This window comes from Mauremys reevesii, linkage group 10 (assembly GCF_016161935.1).
Source record: "Mauremys reevesii isolate NIE-2019 linkage group 10, ASM1616193v1, whole genome shotgun sequence".
Classification (NCBI taxonomy): Eukaryota; Metazoa; Chordata; order Testudines; family Geoemydidae; genus Mauremys; species Mauremys reevesii.
The window spans coordinates 69731814-69757835 of NC_052632.1; the positions used below are offsets into that span (position 1 = coordinate 69731814).

The following is a 26022-nucleotide window of genomic DNA, read 5'->3' on the forward strand; positions in this document are numbered from 1 at the left end:
ACACTCGGCGCCGGCTGTAGCTTCTCGTCCCCGTGCAGAGAGCCCCTGTGCAGGAGGCAGCGACACCCCAGGCCGGCCTGCCTGCTGCAGTACCGCCCTCCGCCAGCCTGCGGAGGGAGGGAGGGTGCAGCCAGCCAGCCAGCCCCCGCGGGGACTGCGAAGGAGAGCGAGAGAGGCTGATTCCGAGACCAGACGCGAGCTGTCCGCGTGCGCTCCCCGGGGCAGCAGCTGGCGCGTGACCCTCGGAGGGAAGCGCTCGTCGGCGTTTGTGTGCAGCTGCAGCGGGGAGAAGAGCCTTGCTTCCTTGCCTGCTGCTCCGGGAGCCGAGTGTGTCTGCACAAGGTAGGCCAGGCATTGCACCGTGTGTCTGTCTGCACAAGGTAGGCCAGGCTCTGCCATGGAGCCTGCTTCTCCGCCTTGGTTTTGCCGGGCTCCCCGATTAGCAGCATATCTTCTCCGTGCACGGTGGGAGGGGGTCAGGAGGTTGTTTCTCTGGGCAGGGCTGGCAAACGGCTCGGCCTGCAAACCCTGCTCAGTCTGTGTGCCCGCTCTAGCGCTCAGTATGGCACGTTACACATGGACACATTTGTATTTTAACACCCATTTTTAGTAATAATTGATTCCCCTTATTCAGTATACTAGCGTATTCACACAGTATTATCCAGAATATTACAGTTTACTGTAGTATTACTACCTGTTTGGGGATTATTTATGTGCCATAGGTGCAGTATTTTTAAGGAAGAGCTCTTCTTGTCCTGTTGCATACATGCCAGTCATCCCTGTTTTATTTTACTTTTTCACAGAGCTGTTTCTTCCCCCCCCCCCCTCCCGACTTGATCCTGGCAAAAATTTCCCATTATAGCACTAAAAAGTCTTTCCCTGTTTTTCTTTGTAAATGCCCCCAATTGACAGCTTTTGAATGTTGGCAAATATGTTGTAGTATTTAGACCAGGGCCATTACTGTAGAATACTAACCTTCCTTTTTACAGAGGCCATTACTATACTGTGATGTTTTTACAAGAGCTGCCTGTTACTGTAGAAGGCGGTGTGTGTGTGTGTTAATTATATGTAAAGTTCATAAACGTCCAATGGCTAATGAAATTAAAGGCCTGTTGTGAGTTGGGGTGGGGTTGAATTTGTCAGTGATCAGGGAGTGGTAATTTGCTCTTTGTAAAACCATATTTCCGATGACAGTTTCCTCCCAAGGAGCTTTTTGCCTGTTTCTGAGCGGAGGATGAGATGTTACCAGACTGTTTCGACTCCAGATTGTTGATGTAATGATCCTAAAATGTACTAGTCAGTAGTTTTTCTTCTCAACAGCCTGCATGCTGCTTTGTCCAACTAGCCAAAGGAATACAGTATGTGAGAATCAAACAGATGGAGGGGAAAAAATTCCCATTGACACATCGGTTTATTGCCAAGGTTGAGCTGTGACATGTTGCCTTGCACAAGGGGGAAGAACTCATGCTGTGTTAATGTACCAAACTGTCACAAAAAGAAAATGTTACTAAACCGTTCAGATTTTGATGTACACAGAATAAGATTTTTTTTTAAATGAAAAAGGATGGATAGAATTACAGACAATAATGAACAGATATAATTCAGTTTAATCCAAGTAATGCAATATCTGGAATCAAATTGAAAAGCACACTTAAAAGTTGTGATCTACTTTTTAGAAGGAAACATAACAATGGAGAGAGGGGGTAGTTCTGGGTGCAGGGAGAGAGGTAGTTAGGGGCTGTGTGTGGACAGGGGGGTAGCTTAGGATGCAGGGAGATGGGTAGCTAGGGGCTGTGTGGGCAGGGGATAGCTCAGGGTGCAGGAAAAGGGGTAGCTGGGGCTGTGTGTGGCTCAGGGTTCAGGGAGAGGGGTAGATAGGGACGGTGTGCAGGTAGGGGGGTAGCTCAGGCCAGGTGCAGGGAGAGATGTAGCCAGGGGCTGTGTGCCAGGAGGGCTCCCCTGCAGTCCCTGTTTCTTGAGGGGTCTGCCAGCCATGGAGCCAGGTCCCACACCCTTGCAGCTCTTACCTGCTATGTGAGCAAAGGGGTCTTGGAGCTGAGGAGCAGCTTCAACCCAAAATCAGTGTCAGGTTTTGAAAATTTTGGCTGTAACTTCCCTAGGAGAGTTTTCAAAACTGCCTAAAGGATTTGGACTTGCAGTTCCTGTGAGAATAAATGAGAAATTGGCATCTAAATCCCTCAGGTGTTTGATAATCTCCATCCCCTGTGTCTTGCTTTCCAAGTCTGTAAAATGGAATATGTAACTCAGGGGTATTTTAAGGATTTTTTACCTAATGTTTATGAAGCGTTTTGAAGGACTAAAGCACCACATGGTGTAAGTGCAAACCATTGACGCTTTCATTACTCTAGTACCTGAGGGGGCTTCCAGCTATGGAAGATGAGGGAAGTTGCTCTGTGTATTTCACCTCTGCCTTGTAAATGTGCACAGAAAAAGCTGATCATCTGCCTGCCCAGTGTCCTTTCAGCCTATGCTGCAAGAACCTGCCAAAATTCACATTAAACAAATGTTTGTCAGTAAATTTGTCAAACTCAGCTAACCCCCTTGTGAACATTTGGAAGCTTGTTTTGCGCTGTTCCAAATCTATGCATCTTGGGCATCAGCTTTGTCAGTTTCGCCTGGGAGGACAGTTTGAGACCGGATGAGAGCTAGGGTAGAGCAGGAACTAGGGGTGAAATCCTGGCCCCATTAAAGTCAATGAAAAAACTCCTGTTAATTTCACTGGGGCCAGGAAGTAGTTTAGCTCATGGGCAGGGGGAATCTGTTTTAAGTTTAGAAGCAGTATGAAAAAAAGGCAGGAAGTTGAGAGGGGGAGACAAACTCGCATATCAGGAGGAAATCTGATCGTGTATAATGAGGCGCATGTTCCTAATCGGGGGTTGCTGGGCAGCAAATATAGCTGATGGGCCAAATTCAGCCCTAGCAGAAACAGGTGCAATTCCTCTACTTCAGTGGAGCTGCCCCTGACACCAGGCCTGAAATGTCACTTTCTCTGTTTTAGAAGCTATATTTGGGTGGCCCTTATACACTCTTGGAACTGGCACGCTACTGCAACTAGTGAGTAGGCACAATACCACCCTGAGAGGTGTCCCTGCATTCCCATGAGGGATCCCAGGTCTCACTCAGTCATTCTAGAGCAGAGGTGGGCAAACTTTTTGGCCCAAGGGCCACATCTGGGTATGGAAATTGTATGGCAAGCTGTGAATGCTCATGAAATTGGGGGTGGAAGGGTGGGAGGGCTCCGGCTCAGGGTGCAGGCTCTGGGGTGGGGCCGGAAATGGGGAATTCAGGGTGTTGGGAGGGAACTCTGGGCTGGGGCAGAGGGTTGGGGTGTTGGGGGGAGGGCTCAGGCTGGGGGTGCGAGGTCTGGGATGGGGTTGGGGGTGCAGGAGGGTGCTCCAGGCTGGGACGGAGGGGTTCAGAAGGTGGGAGGAGGATGAGAGCTGAGGCACGGGGTTGGGGCATGGGAGGGTATCAGAGGTGCAGGCTCCTGGTGATTCTTACCTCAAGTTGCTCACAGAAGTGGCGGCATGTCCCCCCTCCGGCTCCTGTGTGGAGGCGTGGCCAGGTGCCTCTGCGTGCTGCCTGGTCCGCAAGCACTGCCCCTGCAGCTCCCATTGGCTGTGGTTCCTGGCCAATGGAAGCTGCAGGGACAGCGCTTGGGACGGGACCCCATGGCTGCCTCTATGTGTATGAGCCGGAGGAGGGATATGCCACTGCTTCCGGGAGCTGTGCAGAGCCATGGCATGCATAGAGAGGGGCAAGCCCCCGACCCCGCTCCCCGGCGGGAGCTCAAGGGCTGGGTTAAAACATCTGAAGGGCCGGATGTGGCCCTCGAGCCGTAGTTTGCCCACCCCTGTTCTAGAGACACAAGCAGGGGCTGAGCACCTCACATTGCTCAGAAGTGTGACTGACTTATTGAGGACTGGAGTCAGTGGGCTTTGAAAAGAGTCTTCTAATATGGAACTTTAAGAGTGTGTATGGGGAGTGAGGGGCGTAAAGCCAGGAAAACATGAAAGATCAGCAGGGTATCAGCAAGGATGTGAAAACCTGCCTGGTGCATTGCTTCTGCACCGAAGCGTGAAATCCACAGCTATCCCAACATGGAGCTGAATTAATAATAACAATGTATCTGTTTGAGTTCTGCTGAATCATCATTAATAGTCTCTCGAGGAAGATATGCATGGAAATCTTCACCCGTCACTGTGGGTGGAACCTGAGCCTCAGTAAACATGCTTCCCATTGTTCCACTATTTTATTTCTTAATAAGTTGCTCCAGTGGGTAACACAGCGGTGAGTGATTCAGTGCTCACCGTCCACAATTTCTCTAGAATTGATATAATTAGATATGTGAAGTTAGTAAGACAAGAGTCCACACACAGCTTCTCTTTTTGATGTGCACATGACTTCCATTACTATTTGCTTTAGTAGCAGTTATATGTATAGAAAGCCTCTGTGAAACACTTGCTCTTACTGTCACTCAGGAATTATAGGAAAAGGATTAACTAATTTTAATAGAAACATGTGATGTTGTTGCATCATGTTGCTGAATTTTTGCTTTCTGCACTTCTCTGTTAGTAGTGGGTATAGTAGGATCCAATTCCTACTTGTTGTTACCTTTTAAAATGTTAACAATCATTTACCAAAGTTTTAAAAACTGATGAAGTGTCATCTTTTTATTTCATGTTAAATGAGCTGTAATAAACTAGTTGTGGAATATTTTTAACTGAGATACATCCAGTATAGCTTGCAATGGAAGTAGACCAATTGTAATTTTAGCCAGTGACCGACCTATGTAAGAGCAGATGGTGAAATGCTTTGGTGTATCAGATCAGGAGGATTTGTAGCAAGTTGATTCCTAGTCCCAAGAGTGATGGATCATATTGTACCTGCTTTTGTATAACTTTGGAACCAAGTGCCACCTTGTGTCCTCTTCTGTCCCCACTGTTTGCAAGGGTCTGGATTGCTGAATTAATGCAGTTAATAACAGAGAGAATGAGTCAGCGTTGACGATGGCCAGTTTTTCAGGAAACGTCCCCACATTGTGGCAGGGAATTGTAAGGAAGTTGAGAGCATAGGAGTTAAATGGAGAGTGACCATGTCATAGTGATGAATTAAATTAACAACAGATACTTTGTTAAATACACTTTGTTAAAGAGGGCTCTGATTTTTGACCTATTCCAATTGCTGTCACCGTATGTGTACTAGATGCCGCTGACAGAGGCGATTCAGCAGCGCTACACAGCAGCATTCATTTGCTTTTGCATGATAGCAGAGACGGTTATCAGCCGTTCTGTACCGTCTGCTGCCATTGTAAATTGGCAATGAGATGACGGTTACCAGTCCTTCTGTACTGTACTGTCTGCTGCTGTCATGGGTGCCCCTGTCTGAGGTCGGCTGGGGGCGCAAAAGACAAAAATGGGAATGACTCCCCGAGTCAATCCCTCCTTTATGGTATCTAAAAATAGAATCAGTCCTGCCTAGAATATGGGGCAAGTGTACTAGAGAACCAGTGTATCAGAGAACCAGAGAGCACAGCCACTCCGTGTCAGATCCCGCAGAAATGATGAGCTGTATGCCATTCACAGGCGGTGCCCCTGCAACAACCCCACCTGTTGCTTCCCTCCTCCCCCAGCCTTTCTGGGCTACCATTGCAGTGTCCCCCCATTTGTGTGATGAAGTAATAAAGAATGCAGGAATAAGAAACAGTGACTTGTTAGTGAGATAAAATGAGGGGAAGGCAGCCTCCAGCTGCTATGATAGTCCAGACAGGACATTAAGCAGTGTGGGGGAGAGGAGCCCAGCATCCCGCTGCTATGATAGTCCAGGCAGTACAGAATCTTTTCTTTAGACATGAAGGGTGGGGGCTGATGGAGCTCAGCCCCCTGTTGCTATGATGAAGACGGTTACCAGCCGTTCTGTACCATCTACTGGGAATGACCAGGAGGCCAGCCAGGAGCACTCATGGGCTGATGATGAGGACGGATACCAGTCCTTCTGTACTGTACCATCTGCCACCAGGCTGATGATGACGATGGATAGCAGTCATATTGTACCATCAGCCACCAAGGAGGGGGGATGAGGATGCTGCAGTTCACTGCCGCAGCATCGCGTCTACCAGTAGCATTCAGTAGACATAGGGTGACATTTAAAAGAGTCGAGACGATTTTTTTCCCTTTTCCTTCTGGGGGTGGGGGGTGGGGTAAATTGACGCGATATGCCCTGAACCACCCCGGACAATGTGTTTGACCCTACAGGCATTAGGAGCTCAGCCAAGAATGCAAATGCTTTTCGGAGACTGCAGGAACTGTGGGATAGCTTGAGTCCTCAGTCCCCCCTCCCTCCCTCCATGAGCGTCCATTTGATTCTTTGGCTTTCCGTTACGCTTGTCACACAGCAGTGTGCTGAGTCGCTGCTGTGGCCTCTGTCTGGAGATTTTTTTTAAATGCTTTGGAATTTCGTCTTCTGTAACGGAGCTTTGATAGAACAGATTTGTCTGCCCATACAGCGATCACATCCGTACGGTCCATGCTGGAACTCTTTTTGGATTTGGGACTGCATTGCCACCTGTGCTGATCGGAGCTTCACGCTGGGCAAGCAGGAAATGATATTCAGAAGTTCGCGGGGCTTTTCCTGTCTACCTGGCCACTGCATCCGAGTTCTGATTGCTGTCCAGAGCGGTCACAGTGGTGCACTGTGGGATACCGCCCGGAGGCCAATACCGTCGATTTGCGGCCACACTAACCCTAATCCGATATGGTAATACCGATATTAGCGCTACTCCTCTCGTTGGGGAGGAGTACAGAAACCGGTTTAAAGAGCCCTTTATATCGATATAAAGGGCCTCTTAGTGTGGACGGGTGCGGCGTTAAATCGGTTTAACGCTCCTAAAATCGGTTTAAACGCGTAGTGTAGACCAGGCCATAGTTCTGCAGAAGTAACTGAAACTTTGAAACACCAGAGTTTTCCTACTTAGAAGGTAATAAAAATTTAACACTAGATTAGATTCATGTTGTATTCCTCACCTTAGAAAAGACAGTTCCTGCTATGGAGACAAGGCAGAGGAAATTAAATAACTGGAATATTAAAAAATTTAAGTCAGGTGTGGCCAAAATGCATCTCACAGGCCCAGTGTGACACATAGAGTTCTATGATCTATCCTGCCGTCATCCCATCTTTCACATGGGAGTGGAGTCCATGCCAGTATGTGATGCTCCATCTTAATCAGAGTGGAGGCTGTTCAGATAAAGATGGCCTATTACATGCTGACACCTGTAGTGGGGTTACACCTGTGCCCAGGAGACTAAGGGTGGTCTGCAGACTATGCCATTTTATTTAAGCTAGCTATACCCCTTGGGATCCTGATAAGTATTCAGGAAGGTTCCATGCTTTTGCAAAGTTTTTGGACCATTGAGATTAGTTATGAGGAAAGATCATGGAACTACTAGGGAGAGAAGAAAAATGACTTCCTAGTGATCTTCCAGCAGGGTGTCATTTTGTTTTGTTTTTTCTTTAGCTATGAAAGGGCTTGATAATTGTCTCCCAGGCCTGTTTACTACAAAAGAATACAAATACAAATTCCCAGGGGCAGGAATTAGGGAATATGAGCTAGATGCTCATGGTTTTGTCACATAATGAACAAATGGGGTAGGTTACTGAAGCAGGGAGCACCAGGGAGTTGATAGAATTAGCCCAGTTTATTATTTATGGTTGACGTGCCTGTTGATGTATAGTGTCTAAACTCAATGATCGATGGGTCTGGAGCCTCTGGAACAGCCATCCATAGGAGTGGGATGAGGGCAAGAGACTTACTTATTTTAATCTGGATCTTGATAAATTTATGAAGGTGATTATATGACAGGGTTGCCTGCAATAGCAAGGGCCTGGACTCAATGACTCAGGAAGTCCCTTCCCATCCTATGTCTCTGATGAAACACACAAGCTACCTACAGTGGGTAACAAAGAGAGATTGCTAAAATATACCATTTTATCTACAAAACTCTGAACTCTGGGGAGAAAACAGAGATTGGCCTTTAAAAGCCATTGGATTAGGAAAGCTTTTTGGGTGGATAGAGTGGAAAAAGTTTGACTGTTTTGCTTCAACACAGGGCTTGTCTTTGCCAGATAGAGACATTTTGGTATGTGTGAACTAATGTCATCCCAGACCCTGGGCCTGTTCCATAGACCACTGAAATCTGCAGGAACCTTTTTGTTGCCTTCAATGATTTTTGGATAAGGCTCTTTGTCACCAGATGGGAATGAACAAAATCAAGAGAGGAAAGAAAAAATAATGTAAATAAATGTTCTTCCCTGAAGGCTGCCAATTCCAGGCTCTGGTGGATCATCCAGAGAGAAGGACGTACCCCTGAGCAAGCCAGCCAGTGCTCCTGGAGAGTTCAGTTGCAGGAACTGACAGCAAGAGCATACCTGTTGGGAAGGGGATCAGAGTGAGATTTTAAGCCAGAGAAGAGCACTGAAATGTGACTTTCCTGTGCATTTCCTCCTCCCCCTTCTCCCTCCCCAACCTAGACTCCTTTTATTCACTTTAATGGCTAGAGCAGCAGCAACTGTCTGACAGCCTCATTTATCCTCACTTCAGAGGACACATGTGGCACCCTGGGTGTGCACACACAGTGATTTACTGAGGACTGACTAGCCCATGTGAGCTGGGGGCCAAGTAATATAAAACCTTCCTGGCACAGAAAATGTGTTCTGGTTTCACCTTCGCCATCCATGCCCAGTAATATTCCATGGCCCCTTTTCCCTGGAGTCTGTTAATCCTATTCTTTGTTTTCATTTGTAAGTGACCCCCTGATGGAAAAGCTGCCTTTGGAAAACAGAGGGCCTGATCCTGCAGTCCTTGGATTGGGCAAAATACACAGAGTTATGGGGAAGTCGATGTGAGTTTTGCCTGAGTAAAAACTGTAGTATCGGCCCCAAAGTTTTTAATCAAGTAAGAATAGATATGTTCAAAGAGGGAAGTTGATAAATGGAGCCTGGAATGCTACTAAAGGTAAACTAGAGTAATCCAATATTGCAGTCCCTAAGATTTTATATTAAATTCCTATTCTATTCTGAGCCAATTTTTCTCTATCCTGTGACAATTTTAAACTTGGGTATCTAAATTGGGAGCCCAAATCCTGCATTTGGGTGTTGAGAGGCATACTTAGGTGCCCAGATACCCATTTTACATACCCATGTACAGATTATTGACTAATTTTTGCTAATGCTGGCCAGTATAAATTTTGGCTTCATGCTTTTTTTTTTTTTTTTTAAAGAACAGAACCTTTGATTTTCTTTAATTTCATTCTTTTTCTCTCCCAGGTTCTTCCCTCATTTCAAATGTGTATTGTAATACTGGCTGCTTTAATCATTGCACGAATTAAACCAACCTCCCACAAACATGGCGGACGAGGACCTTATCTTCTGTATGGAAGGTATTGATAATGCCAGGTCAACTAAAACAGTCTCTGGAAATTATCCTGATGCTGATAGTGAGGATGAGGATAGTTATTACATCTGCCCGATAACAGATGACCCAGTATCTAACAAGACTGCAAACAACAAAGTCGCCAATTATTTCAGCAACTTAGCAAAAGATGAACATTACAGATCTAGCTCTTCTCCTAGAAACTCCTTCAATATTAAGGTAAGCATTGGGCTCAAGCCTAAATAGGCTTCTAATCTCATTTATCTCTCTAGCTGCTTCATTTCTTGTAAATTTCCATGAAAATTACAGGTTTTATTTTTCCAGACTTGTAGTTAAATCTCTTAGGCCAATAACCTGATCCTGCCATTGATTCCCTTACAAAACTCCACTTGAATTCAGTGAGAACGCCATACATGGAACTCTTGCAGGCTCGAGTCTAAGACTGCACAGCTGTTGTAGTTCAGCTGCTTTAAAAAACGCAAATAAATGGATTTGCAGTTTTTAAAGATGATTGTTGTAACTCTAATGCAATATTATTAATGTCAAAATTTGGGCTATGAGAGTAGACGTTCTTTCATGAATGATATCAAGCAAAGCAATGTGCCTGCATTGAGTATCTTTAATTGAACAAAACCAGTCATAATTTTTGATACAACATAAATGAACATCATTTAGACGGTTGGGTTGAGATGTGTTTCTTGTGGTGGGATCTTTACATTTTAATAATAGAGCTCTGATGTTAAATTACACAGTAAATTCTACCACCAACCCCAGACAGTGTGCTCTAGTGGTATCCAACCATTTCAGCCTGAGGGCCAAACAAAGATCCTCTGCCCCATTCTGCTCCCTTTGCACCAATCAGACAATGCAAAGGGAACAGCATCCACCTGTAAGTCTTCTACTGGAGACCCCTCTAATCTGGAGGATCCTAGCACATGTAGAGTCTGCATAGCTGCCCTCCTGATTGCCCTTGGGATGTGGGGGAACGTGTCACAATTTAGAGCCTTGAGAACCACAACTGTCCTCAGGTTATAGACCCTCCTAATATACTTGATTTAACTGAGGACTCTGCTAAATTGGGACATTTTTTAGGCTGTGTCTAGACCAGCATTTAAATGTGTATTGTTCACAAGTATTAGCGAACACCTAAGACCTTTTGTTCACTAGGAAAAAGGTTAGTTAACACATTAACGAACAGGTGTGTAACAGGGTGGCTTGTCCCTAAGTGGTAGAGGCCTGGAGCCAGTCTACCCTAATTACCTAGGAGGCACACCTGAGCTGGGATTAGTTGATTCCCCTATAAAGAGCAGCAGGAAGCTGGGAGGAGAGAAAAATGTTCAGGGAGACCATACTGGAATACAGAGGTAAGTATGCTGAAAGAGCAGACCCTGGGGCTAGAGAATGAGACTACAGACAAGTGAGATTACAGGCAGGAAAGGCCTGAGAGTTACCAATAAGAGGGTAGACAAATGGACTTGAGGATACTTTTTATTTCGAACTGTTTTGTCAATAAAACCAGACCCCAAGGAGAGGCGGTACTGGACAGAAAGCCTGCATGTGGAGTCTATTTGAGAAGCCCCTTGAAAGGGGAACAGAAGCAAGCTGCCTACAGATTGACCTTGGGCCATGAAGGGGTGCGTGAGAGGTGGGCACCCAATGACAACATGTTAAAATCCTAGTGTAGATAGTTTTAACATGTTAGCTATTTGACATAATCCCTCAGCTCACCAACACGGTTAACCTCAACCAGCTACAACTGCCTTGTCTACACTAGTATTTTAACATGTGTTAATGTTAAAAATATACTTCTTTTTTTTTCTAGTGAAAAATCTAGTGTGGACAATGCAGCTTAGAATTTAAAGTGTGTTGAACTGGTTGAGTTGAAGCCTAGGAGGGAGCACAGGTTAAACACTGCCTTGTCTACAGTAGAGTTTTAGAACATACAATCATAGAAATCTAAGGCTGAAAGGGATCTTGAGAGTCCATTACATCCAGCCCCCTGTGCTGAGACAAGACCAACTAAACATAGACCATCCCTGACAGGTATTTGTCCAGTCTGTCCTTAAAAACCTCCAATGATGGGGATTCCACAACCTCCTTTGGAAGCCTATTCCAGAGCTTAATTACACTTATAGTTAGAAAGTTTTTCCTATATCTAATCTAAATTTCCCTTGCTGCAGGTTAAGACCACTACTACTTTCCCTTCCTTCAGTGGACATGGAGAGCAATTGAGAATTGTCCTCTGTATAACAGCCCTTAACATATTAACGATTTGTCAGATCTCCCCCTCAGATTTCTTTTCTCAAGACTGAACTTGCCCAGTTTTTTAAAACTTTCCTCCTAGTTCAGGTTTTCTAAACATTTTATCATTTTTGTTGCTCTCCTTTGGATTATCTGTAGTTTATCAACAACTTTCTTAAAGTGTGGTGCCTGGAATAGGAGAGAGTACTCCAGCTGAGGCCTCACCAGTGCCAAATAGAGAGGGACAATCACCTCCTATGTCTTGCATACAACACTCCTGTTAATAAACCCCAGAATGTTATTGGCTCTTTTTTGCAACTGCATCACATTGTAAATTCCTGTTGAAATTTGTGATCCACCCCCAGATCCTTTTTGGCCGTACAACCACCTAGCCAGTTATTCCCCATTTTGTAATTGTGCATTTAGTTTTTCTTTCCTAGGGGTGGTACTTTGCACTTGTCCTTAATGATTTTCATCTTATCTTGTTATTTTCAGACCATTTTTCCAATTTGTCAAGATCATTTTGAATTCTGATTCTGTCCTCCAAAGTGCTTGCAACCCCTCCCAGCTTAGTGTCATTCGGAAATTTTATAAGCATACTCTCCTCTACATTATCCAAATCATTAATGAAAATATTGAATAGCACCTGATCCAGGACCTTATTAGACATGCCCTTCCAGTTTGACAGCAAACCATTGATAACTGCTCTTTGAATATGGTCTTTCAGCCACTTGTGCGCTCACTTTATAGTAATTTAGGGCTTGGCTACACTTACAAGTTGCAGCGCTGGTGGAGGCTTTCCAGCGCTGCAATTAACACCCCGTCCACACTTGCAGGGCACAACCAGCGCTGCAACTCCCTGGTTGCAGCGCTGGCTGAAAACCCATCCGGGTTGGGGTATAAGGAGTGCAGCGCTGGTGACACCAGCGCTGCTCAGCAGGTGTGGACACTCACCAGCGCTTTACCTGTCCTCCAGGGAATAAGGAGCTATCCCAGAATTCCTGTTCAGCCACTCTGCACATCAGTTTGCACTCTACTGCTCTTGCCTCAGGTGACCCGCCCTTTAAATGCCCCGGGAAATTTAAAAATCTCCTTCCTGTTTGCTGCAGCCAGGTGTGGAGTGCAATCAGTTAATCAGTTACAGGTTACAGGTAACCATGCCTCCACGCGGCAAACGAGCCCCAGCATGGAGCACAGGTGAATTGCAGGACCTCATCAGTGTTTGGGGTGAGGCGTCTGTTCAGGCACAGCTGCGCTCCGGCCGTAGGAATTACGATATCTTTGAGCAGATATCAAGGGACATGCTGGATAGGGGCCATCAACGGACGCACTACAATGCAGGGTGAAAGTTAAAGAGCTGCGGAGTGCCTATTACAAAGCCCGAGAGGAATCGCAGATCCGGATCCGCCCCACGACCTGCCGTTTTTACTTGGAGATGGACAACATACTTGGGGGTGACCCACTGCCAATCCCAGGGTAACGATGGACACTTCTGAGCAGGCTGGGGGACAGGAGGAGGAGGAGGCTGCGGGGGGGGGAGAGGAAACCGCGAGTGAAGCTCCTGGGATGGGGGAAGAAACCGCAGATTCCCTGGAGGCATGCAGCCAGGAGCTCTTCTCAAGCCAGGAGGAAAGTACCCAATCGCAGCAGCAGCCAGCAGTTGCAGAAGGACAAGCAGAGGAGCGGTGTACCGGTAAGCGGCTTTTATTTTCTGGGTGGAAATGTTTCTGGAGAGGAAGGGGGGTTATGGATGCATGCATGGCAGCGTCTAGATGTGGAATAGCCCGTTGATGTGGTCTATCACGTCGCGGTAATCTGCTTCAGTTATCTCAGCAAAAGCTTCATCCAGCGCGTGGGCAATATGCCTGCGCAGGTTTATAGGCAGAGCCACTGTGTCCCTTGTCCCAGTGACGGTGACGCGTCCGCGCCACTCTTCGGCCAGGGGGGGGGGGACCATTTCTGAACACAGGCACGCCGCATAGGGTCCCGGGCGGAATCCACATTGCTCTAAAGAGCCCCGCTGTTCCCTAGTGACTGCAGTAGGGAAACATCTTCCAGGATTAAGTCCTGTGAAAAATGTTGGGAGACTCTTTAGTGAAGAGATAGGGAGATAAGATCACCCCTGCATCTGCATCTTCACTCAACCCCTCTAGCACTCCAGATTACCCGAAGCAACCAGCTCCCCTCTCACTCAAGCCCCACTCCTCACTCACCATTTCGTGGCTTCTGTTGTGTTTTCCTTTTGGGATAAAGAATGCAAGTGAGAACTTGCAAGTGAGAACTCCCTCAGTGTAACAATTCATGTCTGGAGATAGTGGATACAATGCTGCCCGTGTTAAATGTTGTCATTTCTGTGTGTACAGTGACCTTGACTGGACTGCCCAGATGTTCAACATCACAGAGGCTTCAAAATTTGAGAAAAAATCCCCGAAAGAGCAAAGAGGACATGCTGAAAACTGTTCTTCAGCACTCTGCTACAGAGAGAAAAGAATTGAAGGAGTGGCGAGAGAAAGAAAGCAGGACCCGCAAGAGAAATGCAGTGGCCAAGAGGAAAAGCACGGAGCGGCTGCTAAGCATCCTGGAGCGCCAAGCGGAGTCTATAGAGTCACTCGTTGCCATGCAAGCAGAGCACTACCGTGCTACTCCCCCACCCGCCCGTCCTTTGTGCCTTGTGCCCCAATGTCAGCTCAACCACCTTTCCCCAGCATCCAGGCTCTTACCACCACCAGCTGCCTCCAACACCTGTACGTTCCCCAACCAGCCCTGATACCTACCACCACCCTTACCCTCTGCATTCAACCCCCATCACCATGCAGTATATGCACCCTGAAGTGCAGGATTCATTAAACAGCAATCCAGACATGGCATATGCAAACTTGTGACTGTACAGTTCACCAACCCACACCCTTGCCCTCTTGTGTTAATGAAATGTTGTGTGTCTGTCTGTCTGTCAAGGAAGTTTTTCTTTTCAATAAAACAATTCTTGGCTTTGAAAACAGTCTTTATTATAGCAGATAGTGAAAGACACCTTAGCCCAGTAAAGAAAGAGGCACTGCAAATCATATTATTATTATGGATAATAGAATAACAGTGTAAGCAGTGCAATTCACTCCCATGCAAGGCAGCAAACATTACTGTTGGCTTTCAGCCTCAAATTCTTCCCTCAAGGCATCCCTAATCCTTGAAGCCCTGTGCTGGGCCTCTATTAGCCCTGCTCTCTGGCTGTGCATATTCAGCCTCCAGGACTTGAACCTCGGTGGTCCATGCCTCACTGAATGTTTCACCCTTCCTTCACAAATATTATGGAGGGTACAGCAAGCGCTTATAACCGCGGGATGCTGCTTTCCCCAAGTCTAGCTTCCCATACAAACATCTCCAGCGAGCCTTTAAACGCCCAAAAGCACACTCCACAGTCATTCTGCACCGGCTCAGCCTGTAGTTGAACCGGTCCTTGCTCCTGTCAAGCTTCCTGTATAGGGTTTCATGAGCCAAGGCAGTAACGGGTATGCGGGGTCTCCAAGGATCACAGTGGGCATTTCGACATCCCCTACTGTGATCTTCCTGTCTGGGAAAAAAGTCCCTGCCTGCATCTTCCTGAACAGGCCACTGTTCCGAAAGATGCGTGCATCATGCACCTTTCCAGGCCAGCCTGTGTAAATGTCAATGAAACGCCCGCGGTGATCCACAAGCGCCTGGAGAACCATAGAGAAATACCCCTTACGATTAACGTGCTCTGATGCCAGGTGGGGGCCAGAATAGGAATATGCGTCCCATCTATCGCCTCCACAGTTAGGGAAACCCATTTGTGCAAAGCCATCCACAATGTCCTGCACGCTTCCCAGAGTCACGGTCTTTCTTAGCAGGATGCGATTAATTGCCTTGCAAACTTGCATCAAAACGATTCCCACGGTCGACTTTCCCACACCAAACTGGTTCCCGACCGACCGGTAGCTGTCTGGATTTGCCATCTTCCAGATTGCAATAGCCACCCGCTTTTCCACCGTCAGGGCAGCTCTCAATCTTGTGTCCTTGCGCCGCAGAGTGGGGCGAGCTCAGCACACAGTCCCATGAAAGTGGCTTTTCTCATACGAAAGTTCTGCAGCCACTGCTCGTCATCCCAGACTTCCATGACGATGTGATCCCACCACTCAGTGCTTGTTTCCGAGCCCAAAAGCGGCGTTCAACGGTGCTGAGCATTTCCGTGAATGCCGCAAGCACTCTAGTGTCACACGCGCAGACAAATCCATATTGATATCATCGTCGGACTCCTCACTGTCACTTTGGAGCTGAAGGAATAGCTCGACTGCCAAACGTGTTGTGCTGGTGACACTCATCAGCAGAGTCCTCAGCAGATCGGGCTCCATTTGCCACAGAAATCGCGATTCACAGAGAGTAACAGAAAGACACTCACAATGGCGCCAAACGCTGCCGGAATGAATGCTGGGATGTGAAGCGATGCACCACGGGGCGCTGGCAAACAGGAAGCGGAATGACCCGCACACTTCCTTCCCCTTCCCACAATACTCAGCGCCAAAACGGCGCCAAAACGGGACGAGGTGTTCTGTGGGATAGCTGCCCACAATGCACCTCTCAATACAGCGCTGGAAAGTGCTGCAAGTGTGGCCACACTGCAGCGCTGGTAGCTGTCAGTGTGGCCACACTCCAGCGCTGGCCCTTACACAGCTGCATGAGCAGCGCTGTAACTCCCAGCGCTGCAACTTGTAAGTGTAGCCAAGCCCTCTATCCAGACCACATTTCCCTCATTTTCTCATGTAAATGTCATGTGTAACTGTCAAACACCTTAATAAAATCAAGATAGATCACGTCTACTGCTTCCCCCCTTCCACATGTTAGTTAGCACATGTCCGCTAACGTATCCTAACCACACACCTTTAAATCGTAGTTTAGACAAAGCCTTCGGTACCCAGTTTTAGCCCAGTGGTAGCAAATTGCAATGAGTACTGCTTCAATGAGACAGAATTAGCATAAAATCCATGTAGTGGGGGACCCATTTATTCAGTGCCAAGTGGTTAAGTGGTGTTTAACCAGGTATTTAGTAGGTGAGAGACTTTTAGTGTCTGTCAATGAAGAAGTTGCCAAGTGAAGATGAAATGAAATGAGTATAAACTTTATTCAGCACATTTTATAAGTCTCTTCACACTATATGGCCTCTTCATCCAGATATTAGGCTGGTGTCCAGTTTAAAAGATTATACTTGTATTAGAGATGGGCTCAGGAATCAGTGTTCAGGTACGCATCCAGAGTGAAATTTGTATGGGATTAGGGATTGGGTTTTAGGTTTCACGGTGCTGAAATCTCGAAGGCTGTTTAGGAAAGGTTTCAATCCAAAATGGCAGAAATCATGCCAGATCACCTGTTGTTTTATGCTTCTCACCCCCTGAGGCTGAAATCTTGTGAAATGGCAATTCTTGTAAGAGTTTGGCCTCATCTGAAAAAGAAACTGGATTGGACCTGAAATTAAAACCAGAAGAACAGGTTCAGATACAGGGATTCAGATTGAATGCCCTGATCCCCCAAAATGGAAGGGGTTTGAATTTGAGTTTCTACTTTTACCCATCTTCACTGTTTGTATTAAGCATTAAACACTGTATGCAGTTATACAAAATATTGTCTACAAGTAAGGAAGTCAGCTGAAGTTGCTATAGGAACCATAACTTTGAACTTCCTGATTTTTATGCGTTTAAAATGCTAGCTGTAATTTTGCATTAATATAAATTTTACATGTGATAAATCACTGGTGGTGAAAACAGGACAGTTCAACAAAGCTTGTTTGTTTTTGTTTTATTTTATTTTTATTTATTTATTTAGCAATAATACTGTCCTTGGGATTTGAAGATAGTTTAATATTATTTCCTATTGTTAACCAGAACAAAGGGGATGTTAGAGTATTTTTATTTCATTTATATTTTCTAACTTGTCACCCTTGTGTAATCTAAAACAGAGGAAACGTGATGCTTGCATAATTGGTGTTCTTAATGCTGATTCTCTGTTTTGAAAACCAGAATACAAGTGTAGGGCTCAAACCTATGAGGTGCTGAGCATCTTCAACTCCCATTAATTTCATTCAGTACCTTTCAGGGGCTCTCAGCACCTTCCAGGGTGAAAGCCATAGACAAGGGGATAAAGCCACTCTCCAAACACCACAAAAAGGCCAGTTTCCTTCGTACACCCCATGACCACATGATTACTTGGAAATTATCAGGCATATTTCAGTAGAGCATGAGGGTGTGTCCCTGTTCTTATTCAACTTTTTCCTATATATAGCTTACAAATGGAGGCTCCCATGTAGCTCATCAGATCATGTGACATCAAGCAGCCCCATATTGTCATGTGACAGACAGGGAATATTTTCTAACTATTTCATTTAATGTGTTTTGTGTATGGCTGGGTTTTATGGGTGGAGAAGGTGGGGCTTTTTATTTACTTTTAGAATATGCTGCTTTGCCAATGGAATAGAATGGACCTGCTTGTTGAAAATGTAAATTATTTTATAAAGGCCCCAGCTATTATACAATATAAAGGTTTGCAAAGGAATTTCAGTGCTGATAGATATTTGTGGTGTAATTGTTTAGCGTTTGTTAATATTTAATTTCTTTAAAAAAAATTAACACTATTTTAAAATATTGTAAATTCAGTCACAGAAGTGATAAACAATGCTCCAGAAATCAGTATTTCCTGCCACAGATTCAGATAGGAGCTGGCACAAAGGCCCAGGCTGTCAAGGGTGCTGAGTGACTCTGGCAAGGTGCTGAGCACCCATTACTCATTCATATGAGTAGTGATTGAAGGTACTTGGCATCTTGCATAATGCATTTAACACTTTGGAGGATTGGACCTCAGGGGCTCTGGGAATAGTGTGATGTGAAAATAGGAGGACAGGATAAGTGTTAAGAAAAAAGCATTTAGAGTGGCTTGTGGAAACAACTATTGAATTTTCAACATATGCATTTTCAGAGTTACTGTGGCCTGATGGAGACTGAAATAGCTACTTGTCTGGAACTATAATAATCATCCATTTTCCTTACATAACTACTTTCTTCTGCTTTTGCATCTTGTGGTGAGCTCAGTTTTGAGGCCTTGGTTTTTGCAAAGCAGGCTTGTTCTTTACTTGCACTGATAGGACATGTTACTTCCAATTAAAATATAATTCTCTTTAAGTCAATTTCTCTAACATTAACATTGGCTACTAAATGTGATTGTAGTGTCGAAGTGTGGCCTCCACAGTAGATAGCTGTTATAAACACTGAAAATTATAAAATTACTGCATTTTATGCAAGTTATGCTCAGTTCATACCTGTGTGTATTAGACCAAATTCTCACTTGGATTTACTGTGGTATAAATCAAATCAGAATCTGATGCTTTACATTTCTGTGCTTTTTATCACTGCACTTGAAATTGTAAAATGTTGAATGGTGTTTTGCACCCAACCAATACCAATTTGAGCAGTGGTCTCCAAGCAGTGGGGCATGCCCTCCTAGAGGAACATTTGGGGGCATGGTGAGGCCAAGGCCAGACCCTATGGCGGGTGATGAGGAAGCATCACCCAGCCCCACTCTGCCCCCAGCTCCACTCTGGCCCAGCCGCAGCGTGGGCCCCTACCATGGCCCCACTCCTGGCCCTCACTGCGGCCCCAACCACAGCCTCGGCTCCGGGCCCCACTCCCGGCCACAGCTGTAGTTCCCGGGAGGAGAACACAGACAGGTTCCATTATGGGTAAGGAGGAGCATGGCGGAAAAAGTTTGGGGACCACTGAATTAGAGAAAGGGGAGGGGAATTAAATTAGAAAGTATGGCTCTCACCCTTTAAAGAGAGATATGCACACTGGTCCGTGCACCCCCACCCCACCCCCCAGCTCATTGACTCTACATGAGCACAGGGGTCTGCCTGCGTATTTTTCTTTACAACACTGAGGTCCAAAGGTACAGTAGATAATGTGATTATAAAGCTTGTAATCATTGGGTTGTTGTTCAATATAAATAACCTGCTAGTTTTTAACTTCTGTAGGAAGCCTGGAAACATGCCATTCAGAAAGCTAAACACATGCCTGATCCCTGGGCAGAATTTCATCTTGAGGACATTGAAACAGAATATGCCACACGTTATAGGTCTGTAAATGTTTCTACTTCTAATAGTGATGTTAAGCAGATTCCATTGGGTTACATGTGTATATTTCAAAGGATTATGTTCATTTTTTTTTTCATACAGTTTGCATAATTATCTAGGTAAATAAGTGCAATCAATATCCAAGGCAAGAATGTGTCTAAAATGAAACTAACTAGCATTTATAGAGACTGTACTCACTCAAAAAACAGTGTAACGTTTTAGACTCTCTCCCACTTCAGCCATGTCTAAAAGTTCCAGCATTGCAAGAAGCAGACAGGAAGTAAATGAGAAGGGTGTTGCTGATTATTTATAAATATTCCTTAGAATTAATCCAATAAGGAAAGAAACAAAATCATTATGGCATTTGAAGCTATAAACAGTTCTGCCTGTTTGTAACACTTTGTGCCTTTCCTGAAATAGCAGTTTCTTTATGTGGGCATGCAGCAGTGCTCTCTGAGGCTGGAATGTAAACCCTTAAAAGGGACAGAATAGCACAGCATAGTGTATGTGCTGAAACCAGTCCTGGCCCCTGACCTGCATATAGTGCTTTGGGCACATGCTTCGCCAAAGCGTTTACACTGCACGGCCATGAAGCATTTTGTATTGAAGCGTTTTGAAATTTGAGGAACTGACATTTATTTACTTCTTGGGCGTTTTTAATAATGAAAGTGCTGCTTTAGGGTTACTGAAATTGCCCAATAAAAAGAACAGGGCCTGGTTTTGCTTCCCCTGAAAGCTGTGCTGTATAGGCTATCAGGGGAAGTAACTTGTAGATAGAATGGCTGGTCAGGCATAGTTTTTGAGGGTGGAGGAGGGAATCAATCCAGGCTGGTCAGGAAAGGCAAGCTAGAAACAGTCATGTGTTGCGAATACAACGGTCTTGATTCCTGTGCTTGGGAAAGGGATGAGGAGAGGAGGGGTTAAGCCACCTTTGTGCTCCCTATATTTTAGGGTTGTGCAGAGGCATGCCCAGCTCCTGGTGTAAGATTTAGTAGTCTCAGGGCTACTTTAATTTGTGCTTTGCTTCTCAAGGCCCCCTATGGGCCTTGGGAGGCAGAGAATAGCCATAATCCAGTGCACTCAGGTCATACCCCTGTTGTGCCGCTAATCCACCCCTATGCCAGGGCCTGGGAGCAGGGCTGGTGTAGAGATCTTAGGCCAGCTCTGCACCAGCCAGGAAGGCCCCCTGTGAAGCAGATATTCTCAGAGGACCATTTCCACCCTCTATACCCTACAAGAGCAGCCTGGAGGAGCTTTAATATAACAGCAAATCAGGCCCATTTTGTAGTGTGGACAGGGTCTTAGTTTCTGCTGCAGAGTTTACATGGGCTCTGGAGTAGAGGCTTTTTGTTGGCCAAGCCACAGTGTGGCCCTCTGAGGAGGCCATTTGCTGGTATTCTTTCCTAAGTCATATATTGGCAGCCATGTAGATTTGGGAAGTGAAGAGGCTCAGCGTTCTGTAGGATAGAGCAGAGAGAAGAATCTTACATCAGCTCCCCAGTCAGCTAGGATCAGCTGTGACACGGGGGAAAGTCTTTTGGTTCCTTGTGCATTGTACTAAGAGGTGTGAATTCTAATTGTGCAGGTACAACGCAGTTACTGGGGAGTGGGTTGAAGATGAAGTTCTCATCAAAATGGCTTCACAAGTAAGAGCCCATTTGTCTCTGTCTTTTCTATTAATAGTAGTAGTGGGGGTATTTATTAGTTCCTTCTTAATATAGACTAAGCTAGGGGAAGGTGCCTAACAGAGGGTTTTTAACAGGGGCTTCCAAGCCTCAGGATCATTCCCTTTTTTATTTTATTCCTCTGCTTTTCCCGTAAGGGTCTGTGCACAGTACCCTTCCCTTCACCGGAGGAGAGCAGCATGTAGGGGCAGCTCTTCCCTGTCCAGCAGCAGCAGCAGCCATGCAATTGCCAGCCAAAGACAAGTGATGTGAGGCGTACACTCCCATCCAGGAGTTCACTGTGCTGCCTCCTCAGCACCCCCCACTCCTGCTTGCATGGGTGATTTGGGCAGAGCCCAGGACTCTAACCCATAGCTCGCTGTCTGGCAGTCTGGCCAGCTTTGTCTTTTTGAGGCTTCCAAATAATTTCTGCTGTTAGGGGAAAAAACTGCGTGGGTTTTCTGCTGATGAGGGCAGGACCACCATCACCTTACTTGAGAAGTTTTGGGAGCTGCTTGGTCCATGTTACTGCAGAAGTGCATGTATTTAAAGTGGTGTCAGTCTGCAGGTCACATTGGACATCCAGAGCTAAATTTGGGCTTGAGAATTTTGAAGTCAGCTGTTTTGGGCAGTCACAAAAAAGCTAACTCAAGTCTGGAAGGATATTTTGAAACAGACCTTAAAGAACAAAAACCTGTCTGTCCTGCAGAGATATTTAAGATCCATGGCCCTTTTCCTTGGAAGAGGGAGATTTACCCCAGGTGCCTTTCCCCAAATTCCCCGTCCCCTCTACTTTGGGCCAATTGGTTACCACCTTCCATTTCAGAGAAGGATGCATTACAAGCTGTGTTGTATGTCGGTAATTTGTGAGGTGCTTGGGTATCTTGCAGGAGGAAAGGGGCTGTGGAAATGTCAAATACTGCTAAAGATTAACTTTATGGCAGTGACTGTCTTTGGATTTTTTTCAGCCCTTTGGCCGTGGAGCAATGCGGGAGTGCTTCAGAACGTAAGCATCCACTGGCTTTTTCTTTTTGGCCTCCTTGTAGCATTTCCTGTAGTTGTGAGTGCAGCAGTTTTAATGTAATTGTTCTCTCTGACATGGGGCAAGGGAACACAGGGGAAAAAGTAAAATTCCCTGCTGGGAGAGAGCATGGCTGGGTGGAGAACCAGGTTACAGTTCTGGTGGGTGGCCCAAATTGTGCCTGGCCATTGCATGGGTGTGCAAGGAAAGGAGGACTCGAGCCTCCTAGCTTTGCTCTCTGACAGAGGCCAGGCACAATTGCAGTTGTCTCCTTCTCCCTGTTTTCTGCCGGGGTACTAGCCACACCATAGGGAACACCAGAGAAGGGACAGCAGCAAAGAGTCTTGTGGCACCTTATAGACTAACAGATGTTTTGGAGCATGAGCTTTCGTGGGTGAATACCCACTTCGTCGGATGCATGTCAGAGAAGGGACAGCGTGCTGCATTGTCCTAAGGGATAGTAGAGTGAGCGTGCTCGGGGAATGCAGTGAGCATGCTTGGGGAATGCTAGAGCACTCTTGGAACAGTAGCTTTGAATAGTCCCCTTCCTTTGAGGGCCTGTGTCACAGCCACTGTCTGTCTGCCCCAGCAGGAGTGTGGTGGGCTCCCTTCCTGGGCAGCAGTAGCTCTCCGGTATTTTCGCTCTGCACTACTTGGCAAGAAGGAGATTTTTTCATAGGCTCCCCTCCACTCCCAACGTGTTGGGAAGGAGAGGAGTTTAACTGGCACTGCTTGGCTCTCAAAAGTGTCATTCTGCAGATCACCAAAAAGGTTCTGTGTACCACTGTTGACCACTGGTCATGGTTTGAGAACCACCAGAAGCTAGCTGGACATGACTTCAGACACTACTTTACCTTCCCCACCTCATCCTCCAGACTGCTGCTGCTCACCCCCAATTTTGTCAGGAGCTTCTGCTTCTGGTTTGTCTTCAGATCTTTTGTCATCACCTCTGTTAAATTAAATCACCCAGCAGAAAAACCATGTGCACCTTCTTTCTTTCTCCCTTAAGCCCCATATGAATAACATAACACACCCTACCGTTGGCCTGCTGGGGAAAGATTAAAGGAGAGAGTGAGTGGAATAGAGGTCCCCAAACTCAAAAGTATTGCCTGTAAGGTCTAGAAACCTATTGTTTTCTAGTTGACCCTTATTTTGGCATCCCCTGCAGCCTCCCATGCACTTGCATTAGCTGGCATCCAGCAGCCCCTCTGCAGTCAGTCTTTCTTTCTTCACTCTTATGTGTTTACATCTTAAGGACTTGTATGTTGACAGAGCTTCAGAGGTGCAGCAAAAGGACTCCAATGTGCAACACCTGTTCCTCGCCATAGAGTGCTGCGTATAACACAAGAATAGCTATAAGCAGAAGTCTGCCCTTATCAGAGGAGAAAAGGGCTGTTTCCTCTCAGTTAAAGTTCTAAAATCACCTTTAATTTTCTTCAAGACAAAGTGATTGGCTTAGAACAAGTGCTTGAGACAAACACCATTGACTCATGCATTGGTATGAGATCAGAAGGGAAGTGAGAGGGTAGAGAGCAATACTACATTACAGCAGCCGAGCCATATGTGTGTTCTGCTGTGCGCAGGCTGTCTTTTGGCATGTTGGAAAGCGTTCATGCAAGATGCGGCTTTCTCCCTCCTCCCTGATATGTGCTCAGTCGTCTTTTTAAGCTTGAATATCTGTTCAGTCTCATCCGTCATATCCCGATGTAGGTTGCTGTTGAGGGAAGAACTTGGCACGTTGAATTTTGGTGTTTTGGGAGGCGAAGGAATGGGGAATATTGAATCAAAGGTCTCAGTTTCCCTTTCATCTGCAATTGGTTTGCCTTGCAGGAAAAAGCTGTCCAATTTTTTACACACTCAGAACTGGAAAGGTGCATTTAACTATGTTGCCAAGCGATACATCGAGACTGTAGACAGGGATGTATACTTTGAGGATGTCCGACTTCAAATGGAAGCAAAACTTTGGGGAGAGGAGTATAACCGGCACAAGCCACCAAAACAGGTACCACAAAGCACCAAGCCAACCAATGAGCAAGAAATTCAGATTTTCTGTTTTAAGGGGTGAGTTTCAAACCAGTTCACAGGGATTTATCTGTGCAAATCCCATTAAGGTTAATGCCAATTAATTGCTCAGCTAAAGCCATGTGGCTCACGCTGAACATTTTTCATTAATTGTTTTTATGGTAGCTGAATTTTAACAAAGAAAAAGTGCAGAAAGTGCCATGCGTGTGCAATATCATTGGTTGCGTTCATGCTTTCTAAGGGCATTGTATGCAAATACCTAACCTACCAACAGAGAACTGCCAAAAGCAAAGTTAAGGCATTTTAGTCAAGATTTCTAGACACCTGCTCCAGGGATATCCCTGCTGTAGCAAGAACCAGGAATGCTACAAAATGTACTGCTAGCTGCAATAGAAATCAGAATACCAGGGTTGGAAGGGACCTCAGGAGGTCATCTAGTCCAACCCCCTGCTCAAAGCAGGACCAATCCCCAAACAGATATTTGCCCCAGATCCCTAAATGGCCCCCTCAAGGATTGAACTCACAACCCTGGGTTTAGCAGGCCAATGCTCAAACCACTGAGCTGTTCCTCCATAAAAGCTTATGGTGGCAATGGAAAAACAAGGTATATTTGCACTAGAAAGATCTTCATCCCTACAAGGGATGTGTTTAAATTGTGACATTTATATGTATGGACTCAGGCCTGGTCTACACTAGGCGTTTAAACACACTAGGAGGCACCTTATATCGATTTTAATGGCTCTTTAAAGTATTAACATATCGGATTAGGGTTAGTGTGGACGCTGATCGACGGCATTGGCCTCCGGGAGCTATCCCACAGTGCACCAGTGACCGCTCTGGACCGCAATCTGAACTCGGATGCAGTGGTCAGGTAGACAGGAAAAGCCCCCGCGAACTTTTGAATATTTCCTGTTTGCCCAGCGTGGAGCTCCGATCAGCACGCAAATCAAAATAAAAAGAGCTCCAGCACGGACCATGCGGATGTGATCGCTGTAAGGGCAGGCAAATCCGTTCTATCAGAGCTCCATTACAGAAGATGAAATTAAGAATCCTTTTTTAAAAATCTCCAGACAGACGCCATAGCAGGGACTCAGCGCACTGCAGCGTGACACGGAAAGCCAAAGAATCAAATGGATGCTCATGGACTGGAGGACTGAAGCTATCCCACAGTTCCTGCAGCCTCGAAAGTATTTGCATTCTTGGCTGAGCTCCAAATGCTTCTAGGGTCAAACACAGTGTCGAAAACAATCCTCTGACTCTTTTACATGTCACCCTATCTTTACTGAATGCTGCAGATAGATGGTGCAGCACTCAACACCAACATCCTTGCTCCCCACGCTATGGCTGGCTGATGGTACGTACCAGTCCTCATCATCAGCCTATTGGCACATGGGGCAGTGCAAAAGGACTGGTAACCATACCCCTGGTCCTAATTTTTCCTGGTAGATGGTACAGTATGGCTGATAACCATAAAGATTCAAGTGCCCCTGAACTAGCAGAG

At 45.9% G+C, this 26022-nt stretch overlaps 1 protein-coding gene across 3 annotated transcripts in view; it reads left to right on the forward strand.

Moving 5' to 3' along the window:
* EEF2K (eukaryotic elongation factor 2 kinase) overlaps window positions 1-26022 on the forward strand; it is a 46231-nt gene continuing 20209 nt past the window's right edge. Inside the window, exons 1-7 of one of the 3 annotated variants that reach the window (XM_039492662.1) lie at window positions 1-342; window positions 8823-8918; window positions 9343-9667; window positions 19716-19816; window positions 21400-21460; window positions 22447-22484; window positions 24330-24501. In XM_039492662.1, the coding sequence (XP_039348596.1) occupies window positions 9422-9667; window positions 19716-19816; window positions 21400-21460; window positions 22447-22484; window positions 24330-24501 (618 nt within the window). In that variant the 5' untranslated portion in view covers window positions 1-342; window positions 8823-8918; window positions 9343-9421. Of the gene's footprint in view, window positions 343-8822; window positions 8919-9342; window positions 9668-19715; window positions 19817-21399; window positions 21461-22446; window positions 22485-24329; window positions 24502-26022 lie in introns of those variants that run through there. The other 2 variants (XM_039492663.1, XM_039492664.1) reach the window with 2 other exon arrangements.